At 36.3% G+C, this 12,174-nt stretch overlaps 1 protein-coding gene and 1 pseudogene across 1 annotated transcript; one reads left to right on the plus strand and one right to left on the minus strand.

Annotated features, from left to right (window-relative positions):
- Nucleotides 1-3,643: 3,643 nt before the first annotated feature.
- On the minus strand, nt 3,644-5,310 carry LOC131618678 (7-deoxyloganetin glucosyltransferase-like). The gene is made up of 3 exons (XM_058889851.1): nt 4,986-5,310; nt 4,262-4,892; nt 3,644-3,902 (listed from the first exon to the last, which is right to left on the minus strand). Exons 1-3 carry the CDS (start codon nt 5,308-5,310, stop codon nt 3,644-3,646), a joined length of 1,215 nt encoding a protein of 404 aa, XP_058745834.1.
- A 5,319-nt stretch (nt 5,311-10,629) lies between these two features.
- LOC131618679 (probable protein phosphatase 2C 6) lies at nt 10,630-11,717 on the plus strand (annotated as a pseudogene).
- The last annotated feature ends 457 nt before the right edge of the window (nt 11,718-12,174 follow it).

Here is a 12,174-nt window from a genome sequence, read left to right on the forward strand (position 1 = left end):
GGCTTTTCTGAACAATTCCATCTTTTGTTTTTCTGTATGACTCTTTACATGACCTGCTACCGGTTCCTTGATGGGCTGCAATGTGTAAGATAGGGACTGGTTTTTTGAATGGTATGTTATGTTGTGAAATGTGACTTTAACTGTGTATGGTTTGGACTTGTTAGATGCTGCAGATCTGATTATCATGGTAAGGTAGCAGCGGATTTTGAATGTATGCAGTGGCTTCCAATATTCAAACGGCATGGTTCTAATACTCGTCAGCTTGTTGTTTTTTATGCAGGTAGCAGCAGAATCATTGCGAGGATGCATTGCTTGGGAATAATATGGTGAAGATGAGGTCACGGGAAGAATGGAATCAGAATGAAACGTGGAAGCGGTTTGCAGAACTAAAGAGAGATAGGTTCAGAGGTCTGGTCAATGTTCTAGTCAATGGTCAACTATTGACCAAAAGTCAACTGTTGGTGAAAAGTCAACAAATGGGAAATGTATTTTTATTCCTTTTGTGTAATTTTCTGGATGTCAATGTATTGTAATGCGACTTTTGAAAGTGTAATGGAAAGTATATTTTGTATGGGATTTGAATGTATGTGATGGAGTTGAATCAGGTTTTGAAAATATAATGAAGTTTGATGATGGTATCAATGTAGTTTGACTTTTCATATGGATGTTGACTTTTGATAATGTAGTTCGACCTCGAATACACCTTTGACTTTTATTGACTTTTCATGTGACTTGCCTTTTAAGAAATCAACTAAAATCCTCTCCAATCCTTGTAATCTTGAATAAATGAATCCAAATAACAACCTTGATCCATATGTAGTAATTGGCCCCAAAAGAGAGAATCCATAAGACTTAGTCAACATATGACTAAAAGTTCGCAGTGACCAAAATGACTTCCCAAAGCTTTTCTCCATGATGTGTAACAAAGATCCTGACCAATTGACTTACGGTATGAAACTCGCAGCTAAACTCGAGTTGCAAACAAATGGGCACTCCAATGCATAGATGGAATCCTAACCTTTAAGTTCAATTGATGCCTTCAATCCATCACCAATGATTTTAATGGACCAAGATTATTTTTAATAAATGAATGCATGATGTGTTAGATAACCTAATGGAGGTATGTACATGAGTGCAAAGCCTAAGCCAGTTAGAAATTAAAGGGTAGGACAAATTTGGGGTATGACACCCAGGTCGACCTAAAATGAAGAAATCTACATATCAGTCTAGCAACATCCCCAACAGAGTCGCCAGCTGTCGTACGCTCGCGAAAAATGAACAGAGTCGCCACCAATATATTTATCCCATAAGGGAAAGGAATATCAGAAAACCTAACAAAGGAAGGAACAGGGTCTTGCGACCAGAGAATCCAGGTACGGGAGTCGGTTACGCGAGGGGAAGGTATTAGCACCCCTCGCGCCCATCGTACTCGATGGTATCCACCTATGTTTGTTTCTATCTAAAGGGTGTATCTATGTCTATGTCTACATGCGAATGAATGCAAAATGTAGGGAAAATAAAGAATTGTACTCGCACGGGCCCTACCCCGCTGCCTACGTATCCTTTTCAGGAATCAGAGTTACCGTAGCTCGGCTCACGATTTTCTATTTTTGTGTTTTTTAGTTGGGCGGAGTTAACGCTCGCGCTCTTGCATAAGGGGACAGCCTAGGATGCAACAGAGCGGAAATAACAATGCCCTTAAGAAAGGAGGTGAGAGAGTGATTTTGAGCGTTTCGAGGAAATCCCTTAAGCAAGGGAAACTCGAGTTACTCTTTGGTTGGTGTTTTTTAGAAGTTGGGAACTTACGCCTGAATGGTACCCTTAAGCAAGGGAGATCCAAGCACTCGAACATTCCCTTAAGCAAGGGATGTTCAAGCTTCCATTCCCTTTTTAATGATTTTCACTTTTTTATTAATGTTTTTTAGTGTTTTCTTTGTATTTTTTAAAGGGATTTTATTTGAATATTTTTAGATGTTTTAGTGTTGAAAAGAAAAAGAATGAAAAAAGGGGGAGACTAGCCTAATTTCTAACCTAATGATTGTTGTTCTAGTCTAAGTCTAATGTTATGGTGATTAAGTTCTACAAGGAGCATTGAAATGATTAACAAAATAGGCCTAAAATATGGCCAAAAAACTAAGCAACAAAATCACGCAACAATTACACGAAAATAACATGGAAATAGTACGAAAGAACAAAAGAAGTGATCCAAAAATTAGTACTAAAATTAGTCTAAAGTACTACTATTTTTATGAGTTTTTACGAGAAAATTCTAAGACTAAAATTAAACTAATCTAAAATATACTAAGCAAAATAGTATTTTTTATGCATCTTATTACCTAAAAAACGAACTATGTGAAAAACCTAGGATCTATATAAAAGAAGAATATGAGTCAGGGGGTGAATGTTAAAAATGATGGTGTGAATCAGTGCAGTATTGAGTAGGGGCGCAGGGCCCAGGGTGAAGCCCAACAGTTTTTTTGTCAGATTTTATTCAGTACCAAAAACACGAGGATGGTGCGATGGGCCATGGGGTAGTGAGAATCAGAACTTCGGCCCAGAAAGACTATGGATCACATTTATTCCATTAAACCCATCTCAATTGATTCTAATTAATTATCAATTATACCTTTATATTAATTCAGACTTTAGGTTTCCATGTTAATTCAAATTACATTCTAAAACTTTATGCTAATGAATACATTTATTAAAAGAAATATCAAAATAGAGGTTAGGGTTAAGAGATTGTGACCATTGGAGTTCTGAAGAGCTTTTCCCCTTCTTCTTCGACGTGAACGGCGGAGGGTTCATCTTCTCCAACCAAATCCTCTCAGTTCATCCCCGACTGACAATCATACGCCTTCGCTCCCGCAAGTAAACGAGGACAAACACAAATCCTCGCGTATCAGCTTTGCATCTCATCTCTAACCCAACAACTACGCTAATATGTACGAATCGGAGAAGAGATTGGGGACCTTTCGACCGGAGAGCCACACGGTGCACCTTCGATTGCGACGAGAACGAATAGAGAACCAGGGATCCTTCAGGTAAATCTTGTTCGATCTTCTTCTTCAATATACCTTCTGCTCTTCTTCTTCTTTTTCGATTTGCTCTTCTTCTTCTTCTTTCTGTATGCGATTTCTTTTGTGTTGTTGTGTATTGCTGCGTTGAGAGATGTGAGTTGAGTGTTGAGAATCAGTGAGGCTTGAAGGATTGAGAGTTGCGGAGAGATGGAAGCATGAGATTGATGATCGAAGGTGTGATGGAGGTTTTGCTCGACTGAAGGAGTTTCAGAGGTTGAAACTCCAACAATGGTGATGATGAGCTTTGGTGAAGGTGAGGGAGAGAGAGAATCGAGAAGAGAATGAGGAGAATGGGAGTGGAATGAAGGTGAATTGATGGTGGATTGTGGGTGGTTCTGCCTTGATTTATCACCTGACTGATGTGTTGATGTTGTATAATGCAGGTGGCTATTAATGATATGGATGTTACAGGGAAAGAAGTTTTCTCTACCTTGAAGTCTCAAGAGCTGGACTCGGTTGGACTAATGTCTAAAGTTGATTCAAACAAGATGGTATCTGAGAAGGAAAAGTTTGAGCAGAAACAGCTTATTGTTTTTTCCGGTTGAAGAGGACTTTTCTAATTTTCAAAATGAAGTTTCAGTTGCTATTTGTTCCTTTTTTTTTGTACTTTGCTTGGTGTAATTGAATTGATGTTGAATGAGTATTGCCTTGTTCTTCTTTTTTTTTCCATATGAATCTTGAATGAGTATTTTCCTCTTAGGCTCTAATTTGAGATTTAACTCTTTATAACCTTGAATGACCCAAAGCATGAGATGGAAAAAGCCATCAAAAGAGTGACCAAAAGTCGATCCTTTATCAAATAGCTCATAAAGTGAAAACGATCTGCTACAATACCATGTACAATTCGAATTCGCATACATTCATTATTGATTTCAACTCCATAAGAGGAACCCCTCGTTTGTCACATAAATATGGAAATGAATCTTAATCACGTGACCATGAGTCAAGACCATAATTCCTTTAATTCATACACCGAGAGACTTTCAATTGGACCAGGTTTGTAAAGTATAGAGCTCCCAAATCAAGTGAGACCTCTAATTCGTTCCATGAACTTTGATCCCATGCTACATTATTGATTAATGATGCATGATGCATGTTAATACCCTAATGGAGGTATGCAGATGAAATGTGAAGTCTAAGCCAGTTAGAAATTAAAGGGTAGGACAAATTTGGGGTATGACAAGTTCCATCCACAATGAATTAAGAATCCACCAATGGAAGGGTGCTTCAACACTTTCTCTTGTTGACACCAACCAACGATCAGCCCTCTATCTGAAATTTCATTCACAAACTCAGATGAAAAAACTACTGAACCGCCGATGACAAGATCAGGCCTAATGATCCACAAAAATGGTTTCTTGCTGTTGGCCAAACCCCAAGCAAATTCCAACAGTTTTTCTACAGACATAACTGTCGTGCTTCCAAAATTTACATAAACAATAGATTCTGGTTCTTTCGAATCAAGCCATTCAAAGCATTTGGGGTCTTCTTTCCAAAGATTGGAATCTAAAGATGCCAAGTGATTATGTGGAGATTGATTTAAAAAAGAAGCAAAAGGGACAATAGTGTATAGAGAAGGGAACATAGAATGAACAACATTCATAACATCACTCTCAAGATCATTACAAGTATTGAAAACAATAACCGAGGCTCTTTGAAATCTATCTACTACTTCAATGATAAATTCTACCATCAAATCATTAGGATTTGTCGTCCTTATAAAAGCAAGAAGATCCTTTAGTCTAAAATTTTGCAAACCTGGAATCCAATCAACTTTAGGGTCCAAATATCCATTTGTTAGATAACTCTCATCTGTGTATATTAATTCCTAAAGTCAATAATATTCGCAGCAGTGTCACGATTTTGATATTATAAATAAAAAAGAGGAGCATAGATTGTTGTTACCTTTAAGTGGTATGATACCCTTCTCAATAAGTGTAGGAAAGTGAAAAGCAGACAAGAAAGAACAAGCACTAGATGGGACAAGGAGAACAACTGGGAGTGCATGTTCTTCAGCAACTTGTATGGTAACTGACATGAAACTATCAGAAACTAAGCATGTAATAGGAGGCATAAGACCAGATTTGGAAGAGTCATCAAGTCTAGCGACAAGTTCACGAAAAGGGTTGGTGAAGTTCTTTCGCGACAAGTTCACGAAAAGGGTTGGTGAAGTTCTTTCTGATTGATTCGCGAAGAGATTGCAAGTCTTGACTAACATCATCATCACCATTCATTTCAGGGATGATTTCAAAGTCAAAGTCAGTGAAACCATCAAAGGCTGTTGGACCCATTGATTTGAGCAAGCGTTTGTGATTGTATTCAGTATTTACAAAGGTTATATAAAAGCCTCTAAGGTGAAGTAGTTTTGCTAGTTGTAACATTGGATTGATATGGCCTTGAAGTGGATATGGAGTTAACACTGCATGTGGTTTTTTCTCTGCCAAGTTATTCATCTCTGATATGCGTTTTTTCCATATGCATTGTTAGAGTGGATGGGTATAGCTCTTTTCTATAATAGACACAAAAGGCCAATTTCAAACCATGATGATTAAGAAATGGCCAAACGAAAAAGAACTAGAAAAACAAACAAAATTGAAAGATTCTGAGTATGTAACCTTACATATTGATATTTCAAAATATTATTTTGACAAGTAAAGCAACAAAATAATGGACCGGCCATAGTATATACTTTTGCTAAGCGGATCATTATCTTACTAGAATGCAGACAAGAATAATTATTTTGTAATTTGTCTGTATGGATAATCTATTCGTTTTGCAGACATATATCAGGGTATCTCTTTGACCGTTGGCCTAAACTGAGGAACACATATCAGGGTATCTCTTTGACCGTTGGCCTAAACTGAGAAACGATGCGTGTATGACTGCGTCGCTCTTTTGATCAATCCTCTACCTCTCTATTTAAAATAGTTTTCATAAGGAGTTAGTGGAGAAATTAGTAGATGAGTTAAGATCTGAGTTTATGGTACAAATATGATATAGTCCACAAATCTCTAAAAATGAAGTATGTAAATGCCAAATGCTTAATAAGTCAAGATAAAAACACCTATAATAGTCCTCAATTTGTCAAACACGAAGCCTAAAAGGGTGAAGGCTTAACATGGAAATTCGAGATTAAAAGAGAATATAGCAGTATATTGTTCCCACTCAAACTATCATAATACTTCATGCCACTCTTGAACATGGCGTACCTTCGTCTTCCACACCATCTCAAACCTTAACCACCGTTAAACTAACCCGCCTTCACATACTTGAACCATCTTCTCTAGCCTTCCCCAACTTTTTGGATTTCCATAGAGAATTTATATGTATAGACTTAATGATTTAAGGCATGATAGTCTCAACTCTTTGCAACTTTTTGGTGTTGAAGTTCAATGGGATTTACTCAGACTCTAGGTAGATGATTGACGTAAAATTAACAAAGCCGTCAAAAGGGATTTTGCGGAGAAAAATGTTAGATCTACTATTGATTCCCTCTTCACCTCTCTTGGCCTAGTAACATTGAGGCAATTGGCTCAAGATAGAAGATAGAAGATTTAACATAAGGTTTCCACTTGGTGCCCTAGAAGATCAAGATGCACCGACCATTGAAGTTGCTTATGGTTCAGATACAAAATAAGTTCTTGTGGCTTTAGAGACAATCGCTAGGGAAGCTCTGCTCTCCTCGGTTATTCAACCCACTCTATCGAGTCTCAAGCTTCCTCGAAGGGTGTCAATATCTAGTATTCGCTCAATACAACTCACAATTACTCAATGAATTCCTCCCACTAAACCGATATAATGAGCAAGAAGGAAAGAACAATGTATGTTTGTACTAGTTCACTTGTGAAATTCGCAAGTTAGTATAGTCCACCCTGAAACAACTGCACGAAATCATCAAAGATCAATGAAGTCGCCATCAATTGTTTATTTATCCCAAGAGATGAGAAAGGAAAAACATCAAGTAAAACCTAAAGGGGAAACAAACAAAGGTCTTACGACCAAGAGAAAAGGATAAGGGTGTCGGTTACGCAAGGAGAAGGGATTAGCACTCCTCACGTCCGTTGTACTCGACGAGATCCGCTCTTGTTAGTCTAAATCTAAGGGTGTTATCTAAAAGTCTAAAGCTAAAAGTTAAAGGGAAACCCACAAAAAAGAAAGAGGAAAGAAACACGGGGAAAAGAAAGAAATATAGGTAACCCCTCTTTTTTAAGTTTAGTCCCCACCACAGTCGCCAGTTCTGTAATACAGTGGGAGAACTGACTTTTTTGTTTTTTTTTCGCAAAACATGTTGCGGTTAGCAAGAGTCACCGCCGATTTTTCTTTTATCCAATAAGGAAAGGCTCAAAAGAGCAGGAAAGACCTTGATAGATTTTGAGTTCGGGGGATAGGTTATATAAAGGGAAGGTGTTAGCATCCTTTGTATCCATGGTTATCCATGGGCTCTTAATTGCTTAGCTCACTTTGTTTGATTTGTTTGTGCTTTTGAAAAATATTTGGAGTGTCAATAGTAAGGCAAACTTTGTAATAATTCTTGTATCAGTCCTCAAGAATGTATACAATGTATTTTTTTGAAAATATTTATTTAAAGTGTCAACAATAAGGCAGTTTGCTTTATGATAATTCTTGTATCAGTCCTCAAGAGTGCTGATAAAGCATTTGAAAGTATTGTTTTGAAAGCGTGAGGTGTGAAAAGAATTTTTGAGTGTGAGCAAGCAATTAGGAGCATTTACCCACTAGGTATTGGTCTTTCCTATTCTATTTCCTTTCCTTTGGAGATAATATTGTCCATGCCATTAGTTGGTAGGAAATCCTATCTATTGGATGAGAAGGGAGGGGCGTAGGATCATCGAATAGTCATCGAAGGCAACATTTGTAAGGATATCTAAGCATTCTCGAAGGGACTATCATCATTTTGTAGGGTCATCGAGGGACAAGATCATTTTTCCGAAGGCAACTCGAAGGGTCATTGAGGGATTATGATCTTTTAGGGTCGAAGGGACGATGATGATTTATTTGTGAGCATCATTTGCTAAGATATCCCTATGTTCGAGGGACATGACTATTGTAATCATAAGGCAACAAGAGAGATTACCCTAGAGGTGTATGTGTGAGAAGTTTATTGTTTTCAGTTTATTTATCTTTTGAAATTAGGTTAGCTATGTCCAATTTGTTAGTCTTTCCATGCATACCCTAATTACTAACAATTATATACAGTAATAGGCAAAACGAAATAAAGGTCCTAGACTATTACATTGCTTCGGGAAAGGGGGTTACAAATTTAAACGAATGGGGTTGGAACTTATTACGAATTATTACAAGAAAACTTCAAGTGGAAGATTAAAAAAAATAAAATGCTAAATGTACAAAATAAGATGTAACTTGTAAATGTCCACAAAATAGTCAAGTTGCTTAAAATAGTACCTCACATAAACAAGAAGACGTTAGTAATAAAGCATAAAAATGTAGATGAGAAAATGAAGAAAAAATCATGAACAAAATAATGACTAAAAATAATAAAAGAAATCTTAAAAAAAATTAAAAGAGAGAATTAACATTGTTTTAGTATTTTTAATAACTAGAAAGTAAAATAACAAACCAAAATTAAATGGGCTAGATAAAATAGCAATGGGGTGCTAAATTAAACTTGAGAGTGCAAATAGATGCATGGAGGGGCCAAAATACAAACTAAAGCCGAAAGACTCCAAAGACACTTAATTAATCATTAAAAGAGTTAGTATTATTAAAAAATTTAAAAAAACGGGAATAAAAAGAGAGGAATTCTTGAATGGACACGGACATAAAACTTTCTTCTTAGTCACAACCAATAGAAATAAGACAATTCATTATGAAGAAGAGGGAAAATTTAAAATTTTTATTTAAAATTTAATTTATCTTTTAATTGAATTAATGGGTGGTTGTGATTATGAAAAAGAGAGAAGATTAAATTTTTATTTTTTAATTAATTCAAATTTTATGATTGGTTGTATTTAAAAGTATTTCTTAGGATTGTGTCCACCTAAGAATTTCTCATTGAGAAGGTCCTGTCCCACCTTCCTTCAATTTCTCCCAAATTGTTGTTCTTCCACTTCTGCTCTATTCCTCTCCTTTTTTTTCAATCCCTTTCTCTCAAAATTGAAATAAACCATCAACTCATAAATTCTTCAAATCCAAGGCAACACTAAATTGATATAGTATAACAAATATCCGACATCGAAGAGCAACAAAACAAAAAAAAATATTACCGATCTAATATTTCGTGGTTGTCGGAGGAGGTCGGAATGGACCGGTTGTCGGAGAGACGTAAGGGGCCATCCGATCGGAGGGACGATACGACGTTGACGGTCGGTTCGAAGGTTGTTGTCGGATGATGCCATGTGGGCGGCACTTGCAGGTCGGTTCTGCTCGTGTGCGTCGTGATTTGGAATGGTTCCTGGCATTTTCATATTCGTGGTGCCCTGAGGTTACCTTTTCAACGATATCGACGATGTACTATGCTTTATTTGATTTCGTTTGTTCTTGCTTCATCCCTCCTTTCCTGCAAAAACAAGGATTCACACAAGTTGCATTGTATCATGAATTTTAGCTCTTATTTTTTTTGTCCTGTTAATGTGATGCTGTTGTGAAAAAAGAAAATTGTTATAATGAAATTATGGTGTATTCATGGGTTAATTTTTGTGGAGTTTGAGTGATTGAGGAAATTAAGGAATTAATTTGGAGATGTTGGATTGAAGAGGTGATGTTGTTTATGGTTATTGTTTTTGGGTAAGTTGATGATGATGATGATGAAGAATGGTGTTCGACTTTTGTTGAATGAGTTTGATGATGAAGCAAAGTGATGAAAATAAAAAACGCGGAGGAGGGAGTAGTTTGACTATTGAATTTTCAAAGAAATAAAAAAAAGGTTTGGGTGATTTTAGATGGTGTTAATAGATGGAAATTGGTACATGATAGTGTCAATAAAACTTGAATGGCATGTTAGTGTAAAAGGTATGCCCATAGGTCTCTCACGTGAGAGACTTTTTTTCTTCTTTTTCTTTTTGGTTTCAAATGAACAAGGGCCATTAGATTAGCTGTCTACATTATCACTCATTGCACCATCACACACAATGTCACTACCATCCTTTTCACATTCTCCTCTCTCTCTCTCTCTCTCTCTCTCTCTCTCTCTCCATCTCTTCTTCATTTTCTACCACCATTGTACTTCTTCATTCTTTTTCTGCAGACCTCTTCTTCATTTTCTACCATTGTACTTATTCTTCATTTTCTTCACTACTATCATAGATCTTTTCACACTCAACAAAATCACTCATTAATATTTATTACAATTATTATAATTTCTATATCATCTTCCCCGTTTCCTTCATATATGTGAGTCATGGACAATCTTTTCAATTTCTCATCGACAATCTTATCAATTTTTAAAGATGATTCTTCATTCCTTCCCGTTTCTTTCCAAATTTTCATTTTCCATTTTCGTTTTTTACTTCTTATTTAGGGTTTTTTAGCTTCTGATTTATTTGAAATTTGCTTTTCGAAGCTCGATTTGGAGATGGATGGTGGTGATGTTAATGGGCATGAAGTAATGCGAGTTTACCATGTAAGTGGAATTTATTAGTATTCTTATTTTGTGGTTGTAACCCATTTGGTTGCTACTTTGTTGATTTATTTATTTATATCTTTTGTCAAGAAACTCTCTTGATGTTGGTGTTGTTTCCGAGATGTAGAGGAGTAAAGGGTTGTTTTTGTTGGGGACTCTATGAGCAGGACTCAATGGGAAGTAGAATTATTCAAGTAATGTCTAATAATTGCAAGTCCCAAGGATGATTGTCAAGATTTATGAAAACAAAAGCCTTCCCTAATTGTTTTTTGAAGGTTGATACTGAAGTTAAGGGAAAAGTTAATTGTGAACCTGTTGCACCAGAAATGGTTGGTTCCACTGTTATTGTAGCCATTGTTTGTTCATCCCATATTATAGTTTCAAATTGTGGTGATTCCAAAGTGGTTTTGTGTCGTGGAAAAGAAACCTCGGCTCTACATGTGGATCATAAAGTAAGCTTACCTCCAGTCATAGTTTTGCACATTCTTTGGGAAAAAAATTATTTACTGATTTACATAAAGTGATGTCTGTTTGTGATATGGTATCTGAATCGAGATGATGAATATGAAAGAGTTAAGGTAGCTGGTGGCAAGGTGATACAATGGAATGGTCATCATGTATTTGGGGTTCTTTCAATGTCAATGTCTATTGGTATGTACTAAATCCTCAATTTAATTAGAGGTTTCTATTTGACTTCCTTCTTAGCGCATCTGTATGGTTGTATGGTCTTAGTTCAACTAAAATATTTTTTGCTCTTCATTGTTGTGGATTTCAGGTGATAGACATTTGAAGCCATGGATTATTCCTGAACCAGAAGTTACATTCCTCCCTCGTGCAAAAGAAGATGAATGTCTCATTCTGGCCAGTGATGGGTTATGGGATATCATGACAAATGAAGAGGCATGCGACTTGGCTCATAAACTCATACTTCTCTGGCTAAGAAAAATGGCTCAGAGTTGTCCTCAGCAAGGGGAGAGGGAATCGATCCTGCTGTACAGGTGATGGCTAACGGATTTGTAAAGCGGCCATTTTGCTTATGATTTGATAAATTTAGCAAACTTGTAATTTTTATATGATAATATAATGTTTGAAGCACGAAATTATATTTAATTTTGGAGTGGGGAAGAATTCAAACAATGTGAAAATGAAGAAATAATTTGATGGAAAAGAGTAGAAATGGGGCGGAACACTCTTTCTATGATTTAGAAAGGATGATAAGCCTAAATGAAGATCACCACAAGAAACTCGGTTTCTTGATAAGATCAAAGTAAGGTTCAATCCAGAACCAAAGGAGCAATGCTCTCAAAATCACACAAAGTGTTTAACAAAATTCAACTTGCTTTTTCATTCATATTTAGCTCCCTATTTATAGGTAAAAGGTAGCTTACAATAATAACTCAAGAATTTCTACAACTCCAGCCTACTAACTAATCAATAATGGTTTGGAAAAGAAAGGTCACACACTTAAAGGTAGTGAAGAAAGTGGATATTAATTGC

The sequence above is a fragment of the Vicia villosa genome, linkage group LG7, assembly GCF_029867415.1.
Source record: "Vicia villosa cultivar HV-30 ecotype Madison, WI linkage group LG7, Vvil1.0, whole genome shotgun sequence".
Taxonomy (NCBI): Eukaryota; Viridiplantae; Streptophyta; class Magnoliopsida; order Fabales; family Fabaceae; genus Vicia; species Vicia villosa.